Genomic DNA, 24,040 nt, shown 5'->3' with positions numbered 1-24,040 from the left:
TATATATATATATATATATATATATATATATATATATATATATATATATATGGTTGAATGGACAACTGATGTGTTCACTTGTACACGGAAGGATTCAAGTAGCTAATAAAATAGCTGATTGTATTGGTGCTTGTGTTTTCCTTTTTGCAGAAATTTTCCAAAGTAGATTTTTGAATTTTTTTCAGTACCATGTGTCTATTGAAGACTCAAGTTGGAGGTATGACACCTGGAAAGCACCTAGCCAGATGAACCTTGCAATTACCTCTTGTTTTCCTTTTCCTTTTTTTATCATCCTTCTACTCATCTAAGGATGTCTCTTTATTTTGCAGGTTGGATCATCTGGCTTAGGAATACATGGAGGCGAACGACAAGAAGAATATCGAGGTTAGTTGTAAATTTTCTCTGAACCTGAATTCTCGATAATTTATTCCCATCCTTCAGAGTTTCATTACTTGACTTATGCCGTGTTATTTACCTTTGCATTGCTTACAGTAATTTCTGGATGTGTTAGGACCAAGCATTTATACATAGCTAATCAACTACTTTTGCTGAATTAATAGCCTTTTTCTGAACTGCGGATGGAGCTCTGGCCCTAGAAATAGTTCACAACAATAAATATTGCATTGCAGTTTTATACATTCCTAATGCATCTATTTTCCTAGAAAAAAAATCTAAACCAGTTTTGGTGTCCTAATTATAAAATAACTAGATCAGTCGAAAGAGAAATGTTTGTATTTATTCATCCTTGCCAATGGCGGATACAGTTCTCATATGCGAATCTTCCACGCAGATGTAGGAAATAGGCCATGATCTACATGTATTGATGCCTTGATAATGGCAGGTCTTGCAAGTACTTTAATATATGTTAATTAGAGGTTAGAGCTATGAAGTTATACCTCAGAACTTGGGGTAATGGCATGTGAATTGCAGTGGTTTGAGTACTGCTAAGAGCATACATTTCATCAATCTGGAATGCATATTTATTTAATTTAGTTCATAATGAGGAAGTGAAACAAGAACCGTGTTGGCGATTTTTTTGGAGTTTCAAAGATAACAACGAAAAGAGTAGAAGGAATGAGGATGACGATAAATCATAATGGTGTCGTTTGGATGGAGGAGCAAACCAGAAGGCAATTTGTAGATGCCATTAGATGCAGCACCTGGCGTGTTCAGGTAGGTGACTTACATACTTTTACATGAACCTCTTTATTTCAAATAAGATCTCTCTATTTCACAAATATAATTGTGGCACTGGTATCTGCATGAAGAGCTGCAAGCTCATTATCTCTATTTACCTTCTGAATAGTTCTCCAATTGAGAGTTATAATTTTAGACTAGGTGACAATCAAGATGCAATTGTAAAAAGGAAGTGCATTTGTTTACAATACGCCAAATTATACAGGCACAGTCCTGTTATGGAATCTTATGTGATTCGATAATTGTAATTTGGGTTATGCGCTAGATCTGAAATTTACCTAATAAATAAATGAGATGATTCAAATTAAATCATCTTCAATTTGATGTGATCTTTTTTCCTTTTTGTTAAAAAAATACTTGCCTTCCTTTATTCACTAAGGTATCATTTATGGATGTGTTAGGACCAAACATTTATACTCGCTGAAAGTCCAATTATGGTTCCAACAAATATATCTAAAGGGCAGCCTCCGTTCCTAGATATAAGGTGTATAATTTTTTACACGGAAATTAAGAAACGCATGTGGAGGCAAAATTACACAAGGTTTTGATGGGATTGATCCTAGACAACTGACATGAGATAACAGAGGGGTCTTCAAAAGTTAAGAAACACAATCGAATCCCTAAAAAAAGTCCACACAGGTTGTCCAACGCAATATACCTTACATTATGGATTTTTTCTCAAAAAACTATACACCTTATATCTAGACTAGAAACGGAGGGAGTATATTTTCCAGGATACATTCACTGACCACAAGTGCATACATGTATGTTTGAATCCTTTTCATGAAAAAATGGATTTGCGTCAAAGATGTAGCTGATCCTCTTATCGCTGGTGAATGTTTGAATACTTTTAATGAAAGTTGTAGCGGATCTTCTTGTCGTTAATGAATGACCTAAACTGTCATGCTGAAGATTTGTTTAACAAATCAATGAATGGTTAAAAATAAACTCCTTAAATAATTGTTATGTTTTACTATTTACAGAGACTACATGGTGCTACTTTTAACTTAGAATACAATTTGACAGATTGTAGAACATGGTGGTGGGATGATGCTGGCAGGAGGAAAAGAGGGATGCAATTTCTAAAGGTTTATATTTACTGCTTTGAGGATGACATGTATGGAATTTCGCAATGGTACTATGTGTCGTATAGTTATAGTTTAGGCTTTCGACTACGGCCTGCTCAGGTAGTACGCGTTGCAACAGGTGTATCGGGTGACACAGGGGATGAGAGTTTGACGGCTTTAAGGTCCGTGACCAATGACCTCCTCCCACCTTCAGGTGTATAGTACTCCTGCAAATCTGGTTAGCTTTAAAAGATAAAAAAACAAGACAAAGTGCACTCCATATAATCTGGTCAATTGACATTATCTATTCAATTCAGGACGTTGTCAGTCTTTAATTGCGAGATATGTAGTGATATAGACGTGAAAAGAAATATGAAGGCTGATAGATTGCCTCATGTATTAACTGTGCTAGCTGCTAGCTATTGGATTTGGAATGCATCTCTGGTTGATTCAACATAAGAATTAGTGAATGATTTCAGATTGTTGGGCATCATAAGCTGTCAAAGTTTTTTCCTTTGTTGGTATGGTATTTAAGGTAACAACGAGTAGTCAAAACTTCTCTCAAGAGAAACGAAAATGTTGGTGCTTTTCTTTGCTAATAATAAGAGGATATTGAAATTTCAATAGACGAAACTAGGAGTATTTTATGAATAGTGGAATTTTAATATTATAGTTGAGGCTTGGCATTATAGAAAAATGCGGACTAACTATGCAGTATTTTCAATTGGTTCAGCTGTTAGTTGCCTTATCTGATACTGCCTTTTGAACGTCATATGCTGTCCATCTCGGTCCTAACTGCTATTTTAATATTATTCATATTCCTCCTATTTTATGAATGCATGTGCTTCACTGGAATTATCATGAAAATGGTAGCTGTGTGAGAAATATTATGAATACATCTGGCACTGTACCTTGGTACTTTAAAGAAGTAGCAACTATATAGTAGGATAAAAATAAGAATTATGCTTGAGACTGTACATAAAATATTACACAAGAAGGTTTCTTTATGCACTAAGGACCATTTTTCTTCTTTGTAAGAAAAGCATTTGGATAGCATATATTGTAGTTATTTTGAAGGAAATGATAGTTGTGTGAGAATATTATTCATAAGAAACTATCCAGTATCAAATTTATTGTTGTAGCACTTTTCTATCAACAACGGTCGTTTGTCTTGCATGAGCTTGGTTAAGAATTCCGAATCTGAATTACTTTAGGTTTCAGATAGCAAAAAAAAAATAGTGTTGTTTTCTCTTTTAACTACGTTTCGAAAGGGAGAAGCATCCGATCTGTAGGCATGCTGCTATCAATTGATTACAATTTTCATGCATTGCTTCCTTTGCTGAAGATGTTACTAATTTAGTCGGTTTTTTTCCTTAGAAAAACTGTTCTCGCGTGGAAACATGGTTCTGAAAGATCACACCTGTTGTAATCTCAAATGAAATAAGCATACAGCCAGCTGTTGGTGCACATGGAAATGGAAGATCTTTGGTCAATTCAATCTTCTCTTTACCTTTGATGGGAACTCACTGAATAATATGGACGTGCTTACTTGGATAGAGAAGATGGTAAGTTAGATCAATCATCTTGGGAGAGGTTTCTTATCCGACAGAATCCGACTAGACTAATACTTCTCATTATATTTAACTGATGTGGCAAATATGAAAAGTGCAAAAGAAAAGTGTGGCAAATGTGCAGCCCCCTTTAAGTAACATGAGTCTTTGTCTGAATATTATATTATATTAAATGTGTCTTGGAAAAGAAATTGAGGATCTATTATATTAAATGTGTGGTGGAAAAAAAAGAGTAACAATAATGCTGTCTTGTTATTGTGTTCGGTATTATCATGCTATAGTACATCATGATATCCTTGATTTATTTTGAATTTTCATAGTGAGTTGTGATACATATATGTGCATTGAGAAATGAAATTTGAGAACCCGTAGCAACACACGGGCATTTGTACTAGTTACACAAAAGTGTAGTGAATCGCAACTCCATTTCGCAAAACACATGGTGCTAGTTACGTCTCTCGCCGTGAAACTTCTTTAATTGAACTTCATTTTTATTAGTAAGAGCATCTCAATTAAACTAGAAACTGGTTAAAGTGGCTCCAATAGATGCTCTAAATTATAAAAATATGGCCCAACTTTTTTTTGCAACGTGCACTGTAATATGCGGCTTGTTCTACAAATATAAAGCACCAACAAATTAGGGCACCTACCTGCTCTCCAACTGTGAATAACGGTCACGGCGTGCCGCCCATTCGCTTCCCTACCACACCACTGTGGGTTGGATCCCTGCCAAATCGACCGAGGATTGACCCGCTGCCGCTCAAAGGTCCCCCTCCAGCCCCACCCCCACCTCGCATGTGTCCTCCGGTAGCTTGAGATGGCTAGACACATCGTGTCATTCTTGTGAAAAACTAAGCATCACGAGCTAGAGATAAACGAAGAGGAAGAGGAGCGGTTCGCATTAGGAGGTGCCGATTTGATGCCTCTCATTGCTCCCATAAACTGGGTTCCATCGGTTGCAGGCCATATCAAGGGGAACCAACCCGGTGAAAGCTTAAATTGGATATTTTGGTCCAGATCGGAGGGGTTGAACTCGGGATGGTCTAGACAGCACGCGAAATCCTATTTATCGCCCAGCTGCGGGGCAGATTAATAGCCGCCAGCGTGCAGGAGTGAGCGGGCCGCGGCCCATCTAGTGTGGTTTTGCGTTTTTTCGTTTTTTCCCCGTGGTTTTTTCTGGTTCAGTCGGTTTTAGTTAGTTAGCTTTTTTCAGGGTTTCCTTTTATTTTTCAATTTTTCTGCTTTTTTCTTTTTCAATTTCGAGCAAATTTTAAATTCGAGCAAATTTCAATTTCTAGCAAAATTTTAATTCAAGCCAATGTAAAATTCGAGCAAAATTCATATTCGAGCAAACTTCAAAATCATGCAAATTTAAAATTGGAGCATATTTCAAATTTGAGAAAATTTTAAAATTTTATTCGATTTTGAAATTTGCTAAAATTTAAATGTTCCCGTTTCGAAATTGTTCAAGTATTTTGTTTAGTTTCAAAATTTGTTCAAGTTTGAAAAAAAGGAAGAGTACTCTAGTGTCTATCATAGAGGAGAGGAGCTAAAACCACTAGATAAAGCTAGAATGTTGTTAAATAGAGAAAAGGTGGTCTAAATATTTGTTTCGCGACCGAATGACTTGATGGGCCGGCCCATCCCGGGTCACATTCAGGCGATGCTAAGATCCGGCACACTAACAAGCGCGTGGTATAGGGGTTCCCGGATATCACCTTGTTCCCCTTTGGACGAGTTAAACATGTACAAAAGAACTCTACCATATATAGTTGCCGCCTCTGAACAAAGCCTAGCCACCTCCACTTCAGCCTCCTCCATAGATCGGTTCCCCCTCCTCCGGCTGGCTTCGATCTATGCGTGGAGTTTTTAGTAAAAGTAGTATTTTCAGTAGTTTATGCTAGATTTTTGGTAGCCGTCTTCTTGTTGGTTTCCCCTCAATGGAGATGACATCGTCTGCAATAAGTGATTTTCGGTCTTTCGTTCGATAATGGACCTTCTTCCCGGCGTTAATGGTGGTGTTGGAGGATTACAATTCTCTAGGTAAGGGCTTTCAGATCTTGTCGATTTTTGATCTTTTCTCATGGTTGCCGCAAGGAGGATTATCCTCGCAATATTTGTCTCGGCTGCTACGTCTTCTACAATGGTGACTCATACTCTCGGCTCTCCAACAACGTCGACAAGACTAGTGGGTTGTTATTCCATGAGATATTGGTGTTGGTACTCTTGCCGATGTTGATTGACCTCTTCAATAGTTACGTGCATGCACGCAACCGTGCGGCTCAAATTAAAATTATGGGAGAGTCTTCGTCGGTATTTACATGTCTATGGTTCGTTATCTATCTTTGGTTGCCTTCAGAAGAGTACAAGATTGTGTCTTGGAAGAAGAAAGGATCTTAAGAACTCGAAGATTTGTTAGTATCTTTTAGACTTTATCTTGTAGTCAGCTCGTGTATCTACCATGTACTATTTGTTATTATGAATATATGTGGTATTGATTGTAAAAAAACATATATACACATGCATGTAGGAGCTTAGATACTGATTTTTTGGCAGAAAACATTGGGTATTCATTGCATACCCAAGAATAGTTCTAGATCCGCACATGCCGCATGGCCTCAAGGCTCCTTCGACGCTGCTAAGGCTCCCACCCATCTCGTTTATCTGCCTCGCTGTCAGCGCAACCCACTGCCGTCACTGACCAATGAGCTCCGACTTGCACATAAGCCGTTTGCCACTTTGTATCAGTGGAAATTAAATCTTTTTCTATACCTAATTTTGTTTTAATTTTTTGTTGTTGTTGTTGTGTAGTAGTAGTAGCAGTAGTTTGACACAAATATTTTTGAATCGTCGATGAGTTCGAGCATGTATGACTATTCAATGTTCGACGGAGAGTTTGACATGGGGGAGGAAGAAGACATTGTCATGATTCTTCCATTGCACAAGAGTATCCGACCGAAGCGGTGGTTCCGTTTTTGGTCGTGAGAGGTTGCGACGGACCATGGTTGATGGACACAACCAGTTGATGCGCAACTATTTTGCGGATTCGGTCAAGCACATTGCGGAGTCTGTGAAGTTCCACGATACCTTCTTCGAGCAAAGGCGGAATACAGGCATACAGCTAAGTGAGTATTCGAATTTTGTTCTACATGGTGCATTTGTCTAATTTAGCTTAGCAACTGAATGTCATTTGCATCCACTCTTTTCTTTAGGCTCCAACATAAAGTTGTGTTTTTCCAAAACAAATGTGTTGTCAATTCTACAATTACTCATTTGATGAAGAAACTTCGGGAAAATAAAAGCGAGATATGTTTCAATGTATTCAAAAAATAGATGTTTCGGAAGTCTCAAGAAACCGGAAACTCACATAAAAGATACTTGGTGGAAACAATGGTCTAAACATGTTTGTTGGATATGCAAACAAGAGCTCTCTACATGAATATTTTTGGATACTAAAATCGTTACAAAGACAATACCGTAAATCTGAACTCAATCTTAGCCGTTTAATCAGGGTACTAATTAAGAAAGAAAACTTTGTTCCTGCTAGATATTGTTTTTCTGTTATCTTGTAGTTATATAGAGCCAACCAAACCAAATATTTTCTGAACAGAAAATGTATCAAAATATCCACTAAAAACAAATATAATTACTCTTACAAAATGGTTTGGTTTTGAACAATAGTATTAGGCTATTAGTATTTGTAGATGTTAGAGTTATAGAAAATGGTGCATCTTAACATGCATCGGCATTATTATGCGCATACTAATTGTAGTAGAAAATGCATATTTATTTAAAATGTTACAGTGACAAAAAAAGTTGTACAAAGGTAGAAAAGTTTAATATAAATAAACTATAATTGTAATGGTGCATACATTGTTACTCTCTTATAACTTCTCCACACTGATCGATAGAGCAGTGTAACATTACATAAAAACATAAAGAAGTGAAAAATTAATCATAATTTGTGTAATATTCGAGCATGTATAAAATATGATCTAAAAGGAACGGAGAGGAGTTGGGTCGGGCGAGGAGGCGGAGGGCATCAGCACAACCAAATCTTCATGGAAGTAAAGTCAATGTGAAGAACCCATAAACCAACAACAAATACACTCATTGCCCCACCCAAACCAATAATGCAATCGTTCTACGTGTGACACAGGATAAACGTCTTTACCGCGAAGAGAGAGCGACGAAAAGATCTACGGTGTCATCACATGCCAGGATAAACGTGCTTGCTTCAACGTTGGACAAGACAAACTCGAACGACATCTAAAATCATCTAGAATCGATCGTATGCAGATAGGGGAGGAGTTGGGGTCGGGCGAGGAGGCGAAGGGCATCAACACACCCACAAGTTGGCTAAGCCTATAGGCGATGCCGACATACACACGCGCCGGCGCGGTGGAAAAGCACAAAAACGTCAGGCATATATGGATCATGTACTACAAACGTTAATCCTACGGAAGCCAAAGACCATTGTGCCAAGCTGACTGATTACGAGGTTTCGCCCTAACAAATCAGAACCCATAGGAAGCAGCAAGTAACTAGACTGGACCAAAAGTAGCAGTAGATGTTAGGGCATCTCCAGGCCCGACATGGTGCGTTGCACGGTCTGCCCTATCTGGACATGTATCTATGGGTTAAATTGGCCTCCTAAACTACAAATTTAGTTAGTTGCATGTTTCAAATCTTTCTAATACTTCTTCCGATTTATATTAATTGATTCAACTTTAATTAGATATAAATATATGTAGTCAACAGTTCGAATCGGAGGGAGTACCTGATTTTGCATATAATGCTATGTACGATCTTTGTTTTCACGTAATAGAAGGCTTGAAATTCGTAAGTGATGATGTCTACATTTGAATATCTTTGAATTTTACTCGGCGTTTCTTAGAAAACTTCAATTGTTGAAAGTAGGTTCAAATTAAATTTAGACATAAAATGGGACTAATTATTTAGCCATCCTGGTCTTCGCCGAGATGATTCTAGCAGATTTCGGCCACCCACCGGCTGTTTGCGGGGCCATGCCTCCCAGGAGAGCACCGATTTGGTGGTCAGGAGGTGCCGCACGACCCCACTCTCACCAGACCGATGGGTCAACCGACCGTCTCCGCCGCGCGACATCAACGCTCCAGCCACACACCGCATGGCCTCAAGGCTCCTTCGACGCTACTGAGGCTCCCACCCGCCTGGTTTATCTGCCCCACCGTCAGCGCAACCTCCTACCGCCACCGGCCGATGAGCTCCGGCTTGCACACAAGTCGTTTTCCACTTTGTATGAACGGAAATTTAATCTTTTTTGTAGCTAATTTTGTTTTAGATTTATGTTGTTGTGTTTTACTAGTAGTTTGACACAAGTATTATTGAATTGTAGATGAATTCGACGATTCAATGTTTGACGAAGAGTTTGATATGGGAGGAAGAAGACGTTGTAACGGTTCTTGCATTGCAAAGAGTATCCGACCGAAGCACGGTGGTTCTGTTTTTGGCCGCGAGAGGTTGCGGCGGGCTATGGTTGATGGACACAACCAGTTGAGATGTGCAACTATTTTTGTGGAGTTAGTCAATCACATTGCGGAGTCTATGAAGTTCCATGATATACCTTCTTCGAGCAAAGGCGGAATTGTGTCAAAGATCTTGGGAATTACTATATATATTAATCGATCTAGTCATCACATGAGTAGTCTTGGGCTACAAATGTTGTTTCCTGCATTTCTTGCGTCTGGATGGACATAGATAGTAGTGGGCTGGAGCATTGCACATCTGCACTTGCGCGTGGATAGTGGGCTATATGTAAGAGGGGCTGGGCTAAGTTGGCCCCATGAATCACTCTTCAGAGTTCAGACTGTTTACTGTTGATTATCACGATCGGACGGACAGGCTCGCACGGCGTACGGTTTTGCAGAGCGCACGGCGGAGGACACGAGGCGGCCAGCCCACCGCTCGCCGTCCGACGCCCGCCCGCCCGCCCGCCACTGGCACTCATCTCCCCCCACTGTCGCCGCTCCCACTCCTCGAATAAAGTAACTCCTCCTCCTAGCCTCCAAAATCCCTCCCGATCTGATTCCTCCGATGCCATCTCGCCGCTCCTGACCGCGCTCACTCGCTCGCCCGCTCGCTGCTCACGAACCGCCGGAACCCTAGCCACATAGGGTGGGCGGCTCGTCCGCCATGGCGTTCTGGTGGCCGCTGCTGGTGCTCGCCGCCGCCTACGCGCTCTGCCGCGTCCTCCTGCTCCTCATCCCGCCCACCGTCCCCTCCATGGAGGTCGACGCCTCCGACGGTACCCCCATTCCCCCGCACTGCTCTACATATCCATGATTCCCCCGTGGGGGCTGGTAGGGGTTTACCAGGGTTTATTCACCGTGGTCGGATTCCGTGCAGTGCTGGAGGAGGTGAACCAGAACAAGGAGGACAGCTTCATCTACGTAAGTCCCCCTCCACATTTCCTTCTTGCTCTGCTGGTGATTCGGGCCTCAATTTGAATGACCCAATGCGCTGCCCCAAATGCTGCTTCTGCGTTCTAGTACTTGAGTTAACCTTGCAACGTGACTCATCCATTCTCCTATCGGTACTGAATGCTGCTGGTTTTGGATACTCCCATCATCATGATTTGGGGTGACCTGGGAGGATTGCACGCTGTAGCATGACTTGATGTCTTCCGATAGGTTTTTGGTTTGCTCATTGCCTTGAAGAATGCCGCGACACAGTAACATTACTGGCTGGTGTTTCGTGGTTATCTTGCTGTTAGCATGAGACATGTAAGGTGTTCTAGTGGATTAAGCTGCAGCATGTTAACTTGGCTAGCCACACGACATGTAGATCTGATGCAGTACTGAACTGCCGTTTTTCTTCTTCTTGTGGAAACGTGTGAGTTCGATGGCCATCTGTAAGGTGTCTGGTGGTGGTTTCCTGTGAACTGGTTGCAGTGTTACTTTTGTTGGATACCTTGATATGCTCCAAGCTTTGGCAACTTGAAGATGCGGCCAATAAAGTTTAAGAAAGCACTTGATAATCCATCTTTAATGTGGTTAGGTCTCACCATCCCAGGGTCAAAATGGTTCGATGCAGTGATACATTGATAACTTGTAAATGAACTTTATATTTTTTTTTTCTATGCTGGGTTTCCCCATTTTCCATTACTTTCATAATGGAAAGAAACAAAGTTCTTAGCCAAAAGAGAAAATGAGAAACGGGTTCAATGCACTAGGGGAAAACCAACTGTCCACCCTCCTTTAGCTAGAAATCTGATTTGGTGCCGATATAGGTGGTCTCAGGAATGGTTCCACATTTCTTGCTCAGGTGGTGATTTCGGTCCGAAATTCCGAATGGATGATCCAATGCACATGCACGATTGCTGGTTCGTTGTGCCTGACTTGACCCTGCGATCTAGGGTACTTGATATCATCTGGTGCGTGCGCAGCTTGACTCAGCGATTCTGCTGTCTGTACCCGATGTTGCTTATTTTTGATACTGCGATCATGATTTGGTGTGACCTGGGATTGCACATTCCAGTATGACTTAGTGTCTTCTGATAGGTACTTGGATTACCCATTATCTTGAAGAACAGTTACATTACTGACTGGTGTTATGTGGTTTTTTTGCTGTTGGCATGAGGCATGTAAGGTTGTCTAGTGGATTAAGCTGTAGCATGCTGATATTGCTAGTTCACTCTACATGTAGATCGGATTTACTGCTGAACTGCTGTATTTTTGTGGACAACATGTGAGTTGGATAGCCATTTGGAAGGTGTCTGCTGGTTGTTTCAAGTAAACTGATTGCAGTGTTATTTTTGTTGGATACTTGATATGTTCCAAGCTTCCAAGTTCCAATGCCCCGATCGTGGCTTTGGGAACTTGAAGATGCAGTCAATTAAGTTTAAGAAAGCACTTGATAACACTGTGCTTGACAACTGACATAACAGAATTTTAACTTTGGCACATAATCCATCTTTAATGTGGTTAGGTCTCACCGTCTCAGAGTCAAAATGGATTGATGCAGTGATACAGTGATAACTTTTTAATGAACTTTATATTTTTTTTCTATGCTGGGTTTCCCCATTTTCCATTACTTTCATCATGGAAAGAAACAAAGTTCTTAGCCAAAAGAGAAAATGAGAAACGGGTTCAATGCACTAGGGGAAAACCCACTGCCCACCCTCATTTAGCTAGAAATCTGAATTGGTGCCGATATAGGTGTTCTCAGGAATGGTTCCACATTTCTTGCTCAGGTGGTGATTTCGGTCCGAAATTCCGAATGAATGGTCCAATGCACATGCATGATTGCTGGTTCGTTGTGCCTCACTTGACCCTGCGATCTAGGGTACTTGAAAGCATCTGGTGCGTGCATAGTACAGTGAGTGACCCAGCGATTCTGCTGTCTGTACTGGATGTTGCTTATTTTTTATACTGCGATCATGATTTGGTGTGACCTGGGATCGCAGGTTGGAGTATGACTTAGTGTCTTCTGATAGGTATTTGGTTGCCCATTATCTTGAAGAACAGTTACATTACTGACTGGTGTTATGTGGTTTTTTTTTGCTGTTGGTATGAGGCATGTAAGGTTGTGTAGTGGATTAAGCTGTAGCATGCTGATATTGCTCGTTCAGTCTACATGTACATCTGATGCACTACTGAACTGCTGTATTTTTGTGGAAAACATGTGAGTTGGATAGCCATTTGGAAGGTGCCTGCTGGTTGTTTCGCGTAAACTGATTGCAGTGTTATTTTTGTTGGATACCTTGATGTGTTCTAAACTTCCATGTTCCAATGCCTTGGCTTTGGCAACTTGAAGATGCGGTCAATAAAGTTTAAGCAAGCACTTGATAACACTGGGCTTGACAACTGACATAACAGAATTTTAATTTTGGCACATAATCCATCTTTAATGTGGTTAGGTCTCACCGTCTCAGAGTCAAAATGGTTTGATGCAGTGATACAGTGATAACTTACAAATGAACTGCATAATCTTTTTCTGTGCTGGGCTCTCCCATTTTCCATTACTTTTTTAATGGAAAGAAACAAAGTTCTTAACCAAAAGAGAAAATGAGAAATGGGTTCAATGCAATAGGGGAAAACCATCTGTGCACCCTTGTTTAACTAGAAATATGATTTGGTGCCGATATAGGTGTTCTCAGGAATGGTTCCACAGCACTACACATACTTTTTTGGCAGCGATGATTTGCTTTAAGCTGAACTACCGAAGGCTCATATTGGATTAATGAGTCCAACGACTAGTCTAGACTGGTCGCGCGACTAATCTATGAGTCATAACTTGACTGTCGACTAGACTAGTCAAGATTAGTCTATAAGTCAGTACGCCGATAACTCGACTCGACAGGTAATCCTCAGAATGACCAGTTATGGCAGCAGGAGCAGCAATAGCCCTAGGGACCAAATGATTTAACAGATTTCATCTGGATTTTCAGTTCCTTTAGGTTATAGGTCATTTTTTGAATCGTAGCATGTTGAGTTTATGCTCTGCTGCAGATACCAAGGAAGGGGAAAGCTGCTCAGACTGACAAGGTTCGATGCTACGAACCAGCTACCATGAAATACTTAGGATACTTCCCTGCATTGACTCCTGATGAGGTATGATGTTCGCTTGTTATCGTTACGTTCTCTGTAAGTACAATATACATCACTATATGTTTTATTTGTTCTGGTTATCCTCTTTTGCATTATTGACTAGTGATATGGTTTGCCTTTATTGATTTCGATTTTCTTAAAGTCATGATTAAGAAGCACGCAAAGCTTGTTTTGTACCTTTCTTGCAATATTTTGGACCTTTCAATAATGTGGCTTTCTATTCCATATCACTTATTCTTTTGACTCATTAGGTCAGGGAGCATGTTGCCCAAGCCAGTAAAGCACAAAAGATATGGTCAAAAAGCAGCTTCAAACAAAGGCGACAGTTTCTCCGGATCCTTCTGAAGTATATACTTGAACACCAGGACCTGATATGCGAGTAAGCACATATTGACAATTCGAAACATTCTTATTGTTTGCTTGTACGAGATGCAAACTATTTTTTTCAGAGAGAACCTACCGACCCTTGATGAAGGGCTTACTAAGTCCTGATCAATGATCTCTCCTTTTGTTTTATTCGCTCACACTTTCTAACATATGGAAGGTCCAAGGATTAATACTGTCACCTTTGTGCAGGATATCATCCCGGGACACCGGAAAGACTATGGTTGATGCTTCATTAGGGGAGATAATGACCACCTGTGAGAAGATTACCTGGCTTTTGGATGAGGGTGAGAAGTGGTTAAAACCTGAGTACAGGTAAGACTCTTGGAACTAGAAATACTCCAGTGTGTATGAAATAACTTAAGCCATATAATGTTCATTCAGTCGGGCTTGTAAAAGTAGTGTTGATTTAACCATGCATGTTAAACAAATACAGCATACAGAAGAGCAGCAAAAACAACAAAGCCTTTATGATATGTAAAGTTACCGGGGTGTTTAGCATTGTTCAGTAGCATAATGAGTTCGGACATTGAAATTAGCATTACAGCAAATTAATTATGGTCTTGATTAAAACAGGACTACATACTACAAGCTGATCATACTGCAGATATCAGGCTAGCAACTTCTGTTAATTCTTGCACAGAAGATAGGCCTTTTCATGTTTGCACATGTTGCAGTAATATTCTATAAGCTATAAAGGCAGAACTATGCACTGTTGCTGAGGGCATTTATTTCATTTCATAACACCTAAAATAATGCCTTGACTAATCCTTTTTTACACTGAAGTAGCGAATTAGTGTTTTATTTTCTTATACTCGATTTGTATTTTCTTTCTAAAACTGTTCAGGGCTTGTGGGAGATCAATGCTGCACAAAAGAGCAAAAGTTGAATTTTACCCTCTTGGAGTGATTGGTGCAATCGTATCTTGGAATTATCCATTCCACAATGTCTTCAATCCTATGCTGGCTGCAGTATTCTCTGGTAATGCTGCGGTTATAAAAGTAAGTCATCAGATGAATATTGTCTGTAATCTAATAGTATGAGTAAATGTTCTCCCATCATGATCAAGCACAAGAGTCTCTTAGTTCATGTACATTTCATCGAATTTCTGTTTGCAAAATGCTTTGGCTTAGCTTGAAGTCTGAATCTTCTTAGTAGTTATGGTAATCTACTATCTGCTCAGAGTATGGTCTTGTTCGCAACCTCAGTAGAGCCTACAGAAGTATTGGTGTTTTTCTAAAGACGTACAAGGTTTGAAATACCCCAGTTCGACCTGACTATGTTTTCTTGTACATGACAGCGTTGGCACGGAAACTCTTACAGGCTATGTCTACCTGTTGACTTTTGTCATTCGATGAATGTGTAACCTGCATTATGTGTCACCTTTGAGTTTCTCATGGCTACTATTCGTGTTCTGTATCTTAATGTGTAACCTGCATTATGTGTCACCTTTGAGTACACAAATGTTGTACTATTATTATTATTATTATAATAATGTCATTTACTGTTTTATGTTGTCCCAAGTCAATCTTATGGAAACTATCATGTGTCTCTTGGCTTTTGTCTGCAAAGTTATTTTCATTATAACCTCTGAAATTTATCTTTTCATTTATTTTCTTGATTTGAGCAACAGAATTATTGTAACAATATCCATTATTCTAATATATGAAATGCTGAATTACAGGTTTCAGAGCATGCAAGTTGGTCTGGCTGCTTTTATTACCGTATCATACAAGCAGCTCTATTAGCCGTTGGTGCTCCAGATAATCTGGTCCACATTATAACTGGGTACGATTATAATTTATGCATTTTCTTTGTGTAAAGGCTACTTGCTCACACGGCCTGCCTTCTTGTCTTTCTTTCTCTAGTTTCGCGGAAACTGGTCAAGCTCTTGTATCTTCAGTGGACAAAATAATATTTGTTGGATCGCCTGGTGTTGGCAGGATGGTATGACTCACATCTGAAGTAGCGATTTCTTAATCTGATGCTGCTAATATTTTATGCCACTGTAGATGCCATGGTATATGCTGCCTGTATACATTTGTTTGCTTGCTTCCGCTGTTATTGTTTAATTTCGTAATGTGTTCAGTGTTGTGCTTATCACAGATTATGCAAAAAGCATCGGAGACATTAATACCTGTAACTCTTGAGCTTGGCGGTAAAGATGCATTTATTGTGTGTGAAGATGTGGATTTACCAAATGTAAGTGTAGTTTTATATTGTTATGCTGTGCATGCCTTGTCCAGCTTGTTTTCTTCAACAATATTACGATAGCAAATAACCTATAGCCCTGTCTTGTTTGAAGGTTGTTCAAGTTGCTGTGAGGGCTGCGTTGCAATCTAGTGGACAAAACTGTGCTGGTGCTGAAAGATTTTATGTACACAAGGATATCTATCCTACCTTTGTTTCTCGAGTAGTGAAGATAATCAAATCGATATCTGTTGTAAGTTCAAACAGTCGTATCTTGCATCCAATAGCCACATGCCCAAGTGCAGATTTTATTACTTTTAAAAGCTTTTTTATTATTTATTTTTTAAATTTTGTTTTGAAATTTGAAATTTGAACGCAAGAACCGCCTTCTGTTGCTATTTTTTATTTTTATTTATTGTGGTTATTCTTGCTACTTTTATGTCGTCCACATGCAATTTTTACATTCACATTTAACCTAAGTTTTTTCATAATGTTCATTGTTAATTCAGTTCCTCCATACCATATGATACTCAGTTTAAGCATGTACTTAATAGGTTACACTAGATAAGTTTAAGCATGTACTTAATAGGTTACACTAGATAGTTTTAACAGCTGAAGTCCTTGGGTGGTAAATATGTAATGCTGGCAATCTTATATTTCTGGTAGTATTCATGTCATTATTTGCCTTCTCATTTTCTTTTGTGCTTTTCGTAGGGCCCTCCATTATCTGGCAGATACGATATGGGTGCAATCTGTATGATAGAGCACTCTGAGAGACTTCAGAATCTTGTTAACGATGCTCTTGACAAAGGTGCTGAAATCGCTGGCAGAGGGAGCTTTGGCAATTTGGGTGAAGATGCGGTTGATCAGTTCTTTCCTCCAACTGTTCTGGTGAATGTTGATCACACAATGAAAATAATGCAAGAAGAGGTATGCTGGGACTGACATATATATATATTCTTTCATTTTACGGGATGCTTGCCTTACCACTGTTACGCTGATTAACAGGCATTTGGACCAATTCTGCCAATCATGAAGTTCAGTTCTGATGAAGAGGTCATCCAACTTGCAAATGACTCTAAATACGGTCTTGGTTGTGCTGTTTTTTCTGGCGACCAGAAGCGTGCCATCAAAATAGCATCTCAACTGCACTGTGGTGTTGCAGCAATCAATGATTTTGCTTCAAGTTATATGTGCCAGGTCAGTCGCACTGTCCAGTTTGTGTTCTCCCCTTTGTAATAAATTGACACACTGTTAAGATTAAGATATAATAATAATGAAAATCTGTTTAGGATACAACCACTTATATTGTATATCTGTAGTACAGTTCAGGATGTGTTCATCATGTAACTGCAGGCATATATTGCTTCTTCATTGTTATATGTTATCCTCTGCCGATTCAAGTATGCTGATTTCTCTTTCTCGGTGCAGTCTTTGCCATTCGGTGGTGTTAAAGACAGCGGGTTTGGAAGATTTGCTGGCGTGGAAGGCTTGCGTGCCTGCTGCCTTGTTAAGGCAGTTGTAGAAGATAGATGGTGGCCATACGTTAAAACAATGATCCCCAAACCTATTCAGGTCTGCTGTTTCCCCGTATTACTAGTCCGACTTGCATGGCACCGTGTTTCTGACAGTCATCTGATGGCCGTTTTGCAGTATCCTGTCTCGGAGAACGGGTTTGCGTTCCAGCAGCTGCTCGTCGAGACCCTCTATGGCATCAGCGTGTGGGACAGGCTGCGGTCGCTGGTGAATCTGCTGAAGATGATCTCGGAGCAGAAAGCCCCGGCGACCAGGAAAAAGAAGCCGATTAACAGGGACTGAAGAGTTTGGGACAGATGTTGGGCCAGTTTGCTCTCGTGATGTTCCTGTCGGTGGTCTGGTCGTTTGGCTGTTTTCCCCGCGCCTAGTTTGGTGGGGATCAGATTTAAGCGCACGGTAGCATATGTCCAAATGTAAACGGCCTTTAGAACTAGTGTTCTTTCCTGAAATTCGAAATCGACGGTGCAAGCCCCGATTTTCGATTTTGAACTCCCAAGAATGTAAATGTTGCACGAGTTAGCTGGGACTTTCCGTTCCAGCGCTTCAGATTTCCAAACGTGTCAGCGCAATGCTGCCGTGGTTTCGTGTATGTGTTACTAGTACGTATCTCGGTCGTGTGAACGGCGGCTGGTTTCAGTGGCTTTAGAGGATGATTGATAAAATGTCTTCACCTGCCCTGCCAACAATCTTTGCCATGCCCAGCTATACAGCCTACAACTAGAAGACGGTGTGTTGCGAAGAGCGAAGCAGCATCGCCATGTGCCTGGATTAAATGCCCCTACTTGTGCCTGTGTCTTGTTCGCTGCAATTAAGGGGCGTGCAGCTTTTTCCTAGGCATGTCTAATACTATCCTCTCGCTGAAAATAGCTGTAGCGCAATGCATCTCCTTGCTCCATCGGTTGCTGACTTGCTGTATCGATCTGTCTATTGGCGAGGCACATGCGCGCAGCTCCTTTCAGACGCGATCCGGAAGGGAACGCCTCTGGTCGGCATATACCGTGTGCACCATTCTCCGGGTACGAGCTGAAGCGAAATCAGCTGCGCGTCGTGTCGTGCTAGGACCTCTGTCGTGCGGATTGGTTTGCACCGACAGATATTTTCTACTGCTAGCTAGTGCCGGTGAAACCAATGGAACCAAAGGTGGACTGGGAAATGCAGTGTCGCTACGCTACTTCTTGGTCCGGCCATGGAGTGAGATCAACCGGAATATACATCCATATCCATGCACAGTACATCCCTGCATTCGTCGCAACGATGAACAGTGTGGTGGAATCCGGTGGTCAGCTGTCGGCTCAACCAGAACTTATTGCGAAATGCTGCTCCATAAATACTTGCCTGATGGACCATTGTACCCACAGCTGGATGCTTGGACCTTTTTTTTTGGACGCATCTAGCCAGCAAACGGAGGCTGATTAGTCCTAACCAGCCATCACTCCTAATATGGAAAGTACTCAAACCCACCAATCTGAGAAAGGAACCCACGGCCAAAGCACACGCACTAAAAAAAAGTAAGTTTACCAAAAAGTAAGTTTAGCATATAGTGACTATACGTGCATTTAATGTCAAGCGATTTTTTTTAAAAAAGTCATAACTTTCAAACCATTTGTCGAAATTGCGATCCGTTTTCACCGTTGGGCCTCTCGCGACGAGATCTTCGAAACTAGATCCCATTTGTATATATTTTGACAAACCTTTTTTCCGAAAACCAATTCAGTTGTTGCGGAAAAGCAACTCTAGTATTATGGCGAAGCAATTTCGTACAAAGAGTTGGTTACACTAGTTTTTTTTTGTATATTTTGTACCAATTTAATTTCTAAGATACTCAGTTAGCAACAACCATCATCAACACTTGTATCGAGACATCAATTTTGCTCTACTAGCCGCTAGTCATACTACGGCATATTCTAAGGGATGCAACTTATTGTATAAGATCGGCTCAGCTTGAGAGCATTAAGAAAGTGGGACACGACCAACCTCCGCAGCGTCCTCGCGAGGGTTCACTACTAGAAATGCAACATATCGTATATAACTCTAATCAAGATCGGCTCAGCTTGATGGCATCAAGGAAGTGGGACACGATCGACCTTAACGGCAGCGTTCTCGCGAGGGCGGTATGTCATCGTGTGCTTGCTCTCCAAAACTGATCCGGATAACCAAACTCCATGTGTGAAGCAACAACTTACTTTGAAAAAAAAAATACAACTTAGTACATCTGCCAGCAAAACTCAACTTAGAACACATGTGAAGCAACGACTTACTGTCTACTGTCCATAGTATGCAACTTAGCAAATTTATAGGGGAAATTTACTTCTGCAAAATCAACTTAGCTCATGTGCGACAACAATAAATATTTCATGAAAATACAACTTAGCATATGTTTGAACCAACAATTTATTGTCTTTGTCGAAGCGCCATTGCAGCAACTCTAGTGTCACTGGAAAATCGGTAGGCAACTTCACGACAATGGTACACAACATGATAACAATGATGCTAACTAATTTAGTACTACCGATAGATAACTTAGACACGATGATAGATAAGTTTCAATGATGATGCACAAATTTACCATCCATTCCCGAATGGGGTTGCATTTGACGTCATCCCCTACTAGGTTGCAACTAGAGAAGACACAATTGCTACACTCCTTAAAACTAGGCTATTGCAAATTCTACATCATCGCTATTGCAAATTAGGCTAGAGTAAAAAAACAACTAGATGGAAAATCATGTACCCAAAGTTAGATGCATGGATTTGAGGAAAATAAAAACCTAGAAATCACCATACAACTTAACATTATTCCTACAACAACTAAGGGGTACAGTAAATACAACTAGATGAAAATCATGTACCCAAACTTGGATGCATGGATTTAAGGAAAAATAAAAACCCAAAAATCACCATACAACTTAATATCATTCCTGCAACAATTAAGGGGTACAGTAAATACAACTAGATGAAAATCATGTACCCAAACTTGGTTGTGAGGATTTCATAAAAAAATACTAATTACAAATCACCATACAATTCTACATCATCGCTATTGCAACTTAGGCTAGAATAAAACACAACTAGATGGAAAATCATGTACCCAAACTTGGATGCATGAATTTGAGGAAAAATAAAAACCTAGAAATCACCATACAAACCTTACATCATCCCTGTTGGAACTAAGGGGTACAGTAAATACAGCTAGGTGGAAAATATGTACCCAAACTCGGTTGCATGGATTTTTTTTTAACAAACAACTAATCAGAAATCGCCATTCAAATATACATTGTCCCTACTGCAACTATGGATCTCTATCTATCGAATGTGATCGAGAAACTTCAAGCATGGTTCAAGCAATATGTGAAAGCAACTTAGTGTATGTATGAAGCAACAAAGTAATATAAGCTGCAACATAGAGAAAGCACCAAGTACCTGTATGGTGCAGAGAAAGCAATTTTCTTTAAACTTGGAAGCAACTAATCAGTATTGAGATAAGTGGAAAGAAACTTAACATATACCAGTAGCATGTACTACTATTCTTTGTCTCATCATTCTTTACCCACCCAAAACAGTACCCCACCCCTCACACAGAAACTTTGCATATCAAGACTTCAATTGGGAAAATAGGATATCAGTACAATTATATGTAGCATGAAATCATCTTAGTATACCTTTGAAGCAAAAAATTACTATATGAAAAAGCAATTTAGCAATAGAATACTATGAATCGACATTGTGTAAGCTACTTGGCCCATACGTGAAGCAACATAGTCCTACACTCGGTAGCAACTTAGGAGATTTGTCTTGGGGAGTGAGGACACCAACTCGATTACTTCACACACCTCAAAATGGTTGAACCGCTAATCTCTAATATCACACTGAAGTACAAAGGGAATGATGTTTTTGTGTGTGCGTTTAAGCCAAGAAAAAGACAACTTAATAATGATCATTAAGTAACTAGACTAAAAATGGCTGCTCAATTTAATGAGTAGGCTAAACAAACTTATCATGTGGATGATTCCCCTGGCCAGACAAGAACGTCAACCCCCTAGCCCATGGATGGGTGAAACTTAAGATAAAGTGATTAACCAACTTAATTAAATGGGTAAGCAACTTAGGAGAAATTAGAAACTAGAAAGCAACTTAAGCTAAGTGACCTATCAACTTAAATAAATGGTACACACAACTTAGGATAAAGTGGGAAGAAACTTAAGCTAAAGAGGCTAATGAATTTAATGACAAGGGATAGGAAACTTAAGATAAACTAGAAAACAACTCAAGCTAAAGTCATTAATCAACTTAATGAAACGGGATAAGCAATTTAGGAGAAAAGAGTAAAACAACTCAAGCTAAAGTTGTTAATCAACTTAATGAAACAGGATACACAACTTAGGAGAAAGTGAAACACAACATAAACTAGAGCGGCTAATCAACTTAATGAAATGGGCCCTTGTGAGGTACTCTGCAGCAGCTTGTCGTCCATGGTCGTTGACCTCCTTCTTTCTTGCACAGAAACCAAAAGGCTGCGTATTTAGTCTGAAGAGTGCCTACAACCGCGCTCGAGGGTGCTTAGCCGGAACAAGCAATGAAGCCCTCCTTCCTACAGAAACAGATCACACATTACTACTTTGTGCCGTACAAAAAAGATAAAACCATAATGTATTCGAGTACAACACGGGATCCAGATGGATAATCAGTATCCGGCACATGTTGTTCTTGTCCAAGTTCAGTAAATTCATTATCAACAACTTTGTGATATAAATTATTCAGATAAAGTAGTGTGTATAAGTATAAAAATAGTAGTGTCTCTGAATTCAGATGGTTACATTCACTGCTGATCGATTCATGGAGCACTAGCTAGATTAGGTATCTAGTACCGCTGATTGGTTTTCAATATTCGCCACACATCAGTATCTAAAAATGATAGTACTTTCAGAATATGCTTAAAATCATGTGTGAGAAGTCAAGAAAAAAAAATGAATGCAGTGTACCTTGTAGGCTATGTGATCAATATAACATATATTTTACCTTCTATGGTTGTCTTAGCTCTAGAATATACTGAATATTACAGGGCCATCATATGTTTCATGTTTACTTGTGTCCAAGAAAAGCAACATATGATGTAGAAGCATAAGTTACTAGATAGCTTGCTTGGATGATGAAGGTCAAGTGTTCGTTTCTTGTTTGTCCCAAAGATACTACAGTACTTTCCTGCTGAACTACTAGAGTACTATTATGTCTCTTGTTTGCCCAGAATACCGTGGCACTTATACAACTGAACCATTATTCTGTCATTTTACAAACGAATACTTGCTTGCTGACTGTATATTATAGTACTACCATTTTTTTCATGTGAGATGTTGATGATGTGATACACTCAATATCAGCATAATAAAGGCTGAGCCACTTTGTGTTTGCTTTCTTGCTTGTATCTACTTCAGTTCAGCCTCAGTATCAATTTCAGAAGAGCATATATCAACTTCAGTATCAAGTTGTAGGCTAAACTTGGAATACTAAGATACGACACAGCAGGAGAGGGAAAATGGACCTTTTGCTGGTTGTCACCTCCTGGTCGAGCATGTACAGGTAGTCTCCTCCTCCCTTTGAACGCCGTCATCCGCGTCCACGGCTAACTCCATGCTCCGGACAGAGGCGTGGACTCGCGGCGAGCAGAGATGCAGGCATTGGCGAGGTCCCCGACGTCGTTCCAGCAGGCTCGCCTACACGTCTTCACGGTGGTGGGAAGACGAGGATGGCGGAGTGGATGTGCCGGTGAGGACCAGGACCACCACTGGCGAGCGGCAGAGCGGAGAGGTCCTGGTGAGAAAGGGGATCGAGGTCGCCGGCGTGCAGCGCCCTCGGCCAAACGAAACGTGGTTTCTCCTCAGCTGCAGGTGGAGGAGAGACGGCGCCGACCGTGCACGGTGTAGGTGGTGGAGGATGCGCATGGCCGGGAGCACCGAATGCAGGAACCCCATCCGCCCAGCACCACACGCACGTCCTCCCTCTCCTCTCGCTAGAAGGGGAACCAAGATTTGTAGGCCAGGAGCGATGCTGGACATCTCGGGAAGTAGAGGAGGGAGAACCGTCACAGCAGAATTTTACGGAAGAGATCTGGGGTGCGAGTTCGCCGGGGACGGGAGATTTGTCGATCAGGGGGAGGAGCGCGCCGGTTAAATCCCCCGTGGTGCCCCAACCCCCAAGCCAGGGCAGCGAGCAGTCGATCCTGCAGGAGGAGGGGCCGGCGGCCCTCACCGTCGAGCGGGAGGAAGGTGCGGGGCGCAGCAGCGACGATGGAGTGAAGGATGTGGAGGGGCAGGGAGATGCTTGCCGGTGGAGCAACGGAAGGTGATGGGCGCGGCGGCGGTCGCCGCTGAAGCAGAAGAATGGGGATGGAGGAGGTGCGCCCGCACCGGGTGTGTGAAGTTCCGTGAAGAACTACCGGTTTTCTCACTTGCTGTCGGAACGGCTCGCGCGACCAGATTCCGATCTCCATCGGACGGTCACAAAGCAAGGG

At 40.9% G+C, this 24,040-nt stretch overlaps 1 protein-coding gene and 2 long non-coding RNA genes across 5 annotated transcripts; 2 read left to right on the top strand and 1 right to left on the bottom strand.

Moving 5' to 3' along the window:
• Positions 1 to 147: 147 nt before the first annotated feature.
• LOC124676273 lies at positions 148 to 4,047 on the top strand. 3 transcript variants are annotated; one of them, XR_006993564.1, is made up of 5 exons: positions 148 to 217; positions 330 to 384; positions 791 to 1,173; positions 2,224 to 2,446; positions 3,642 to 4,047. It is a non-coding gene; the product is annotated as an uncharacterized LOC124676273 (long non-coding RNA). The 3 variants fall into 3 exon arrangements; XR_006993563.1 differs by having other exon boundaries at positions 2,224 to 2,478; XR_006993562.1 differs by lacking the exon at positions 3,642 to 4,047 and having other exon boundaries at positions 2,224 to 2,661.
• A 5,962-nt stretch (positions 4,048 to 10,009) lies between these two features.
• Positions 10,010 to 18,141, top strand: LOC124677935 (aldehyde dehydrogenase 22A1-like). Its single transcript, XM_047213874.1, has 14 exons — positions 10,010 to 10,121; positions 10,223 to 10,266; positions 13,327 to 13,428; positions 13,677 to 13,804; positions 14,002 to 14,124; positions 14,657 to 14,810; positions 15,494 to 15,597; positions 15,678 to 15,756; positions 15,916 to 16,011; positions 16,115 to 16,252; positions 16,714 to 16,929; positions 17,008 to 17,199; positions 17,431 to 17,574; positions 17,653 to 18,141. The coding sequence occupies exons 1-14, from the start codon at positions 10,010 to 10,012 to the stop codon at positions 17,815 to 17,817; spliced, it is 1,797 nt and encodes a 598-aa protein (XP_047069830.1). The 3' UTR covers positions 17,818 to 18,141.
• Positions 18,142 to 21,777: 3,636 nt separating this feature from the next.
• On the bottom strand, positions 21,778 to 23,659 carry LOC124675912. Its single transcript, XR_006993461.1, has 2 exons — positions 23,072 to 23,659; positions 21,778 to 22,123 (listed from the first exon to the last, which is right to left on the bottom strand). It is a non-coding gene; the product is annotated as an uncharacterized LOC124675912 (long non-coding RNA).
• Between the last annotated feature and the right edge of the window lie 381 nt (positions 23,660 to 24,040).

Source organism: Lolium rigidum, chromosome 7 (assembly GCF_022539505.1).
Source record: "Lolium rigidum isolate FL_2022 chromosome 7, APGP_CSIRO_Lrig_0.1, whole genome shotgun sequence".
Taxonomy (NCBI): Eukaryota; Viridiplantae; Streptophyta; class Magnoliopsida; order Poales; family Poaceae; genus Lolium; species Lolium rigidum.
Note: the sequence above shows the minus strand (reverse complement) of the source record. Positions and strands in the feature narration are given on the sequence as shown.

Coding starts and splice junctions, on each gene's coding strand:
- LOC124677935 (XM_047213874.1), top strand. CDS start 10,010: ATGGCGTTCTGGTGGCCGCTGCTGGTGCTCGCCGCCGCCTACGCGCTC. Junction 13,429..13,676: donor CTGCATTGACTCCTGATGAG/GTATGATGTTCG, acceptor TTGACTCATTAG/GTCAGGGAGCATGTTGCCCA. Junction 16,012..16,114: donor AAGATGTGGATTTACCAAAT/GTAAGTGTAGTT, acceptor TCTTGTTTGAAG/GTTGTTCAAGTTGCTGTGAG.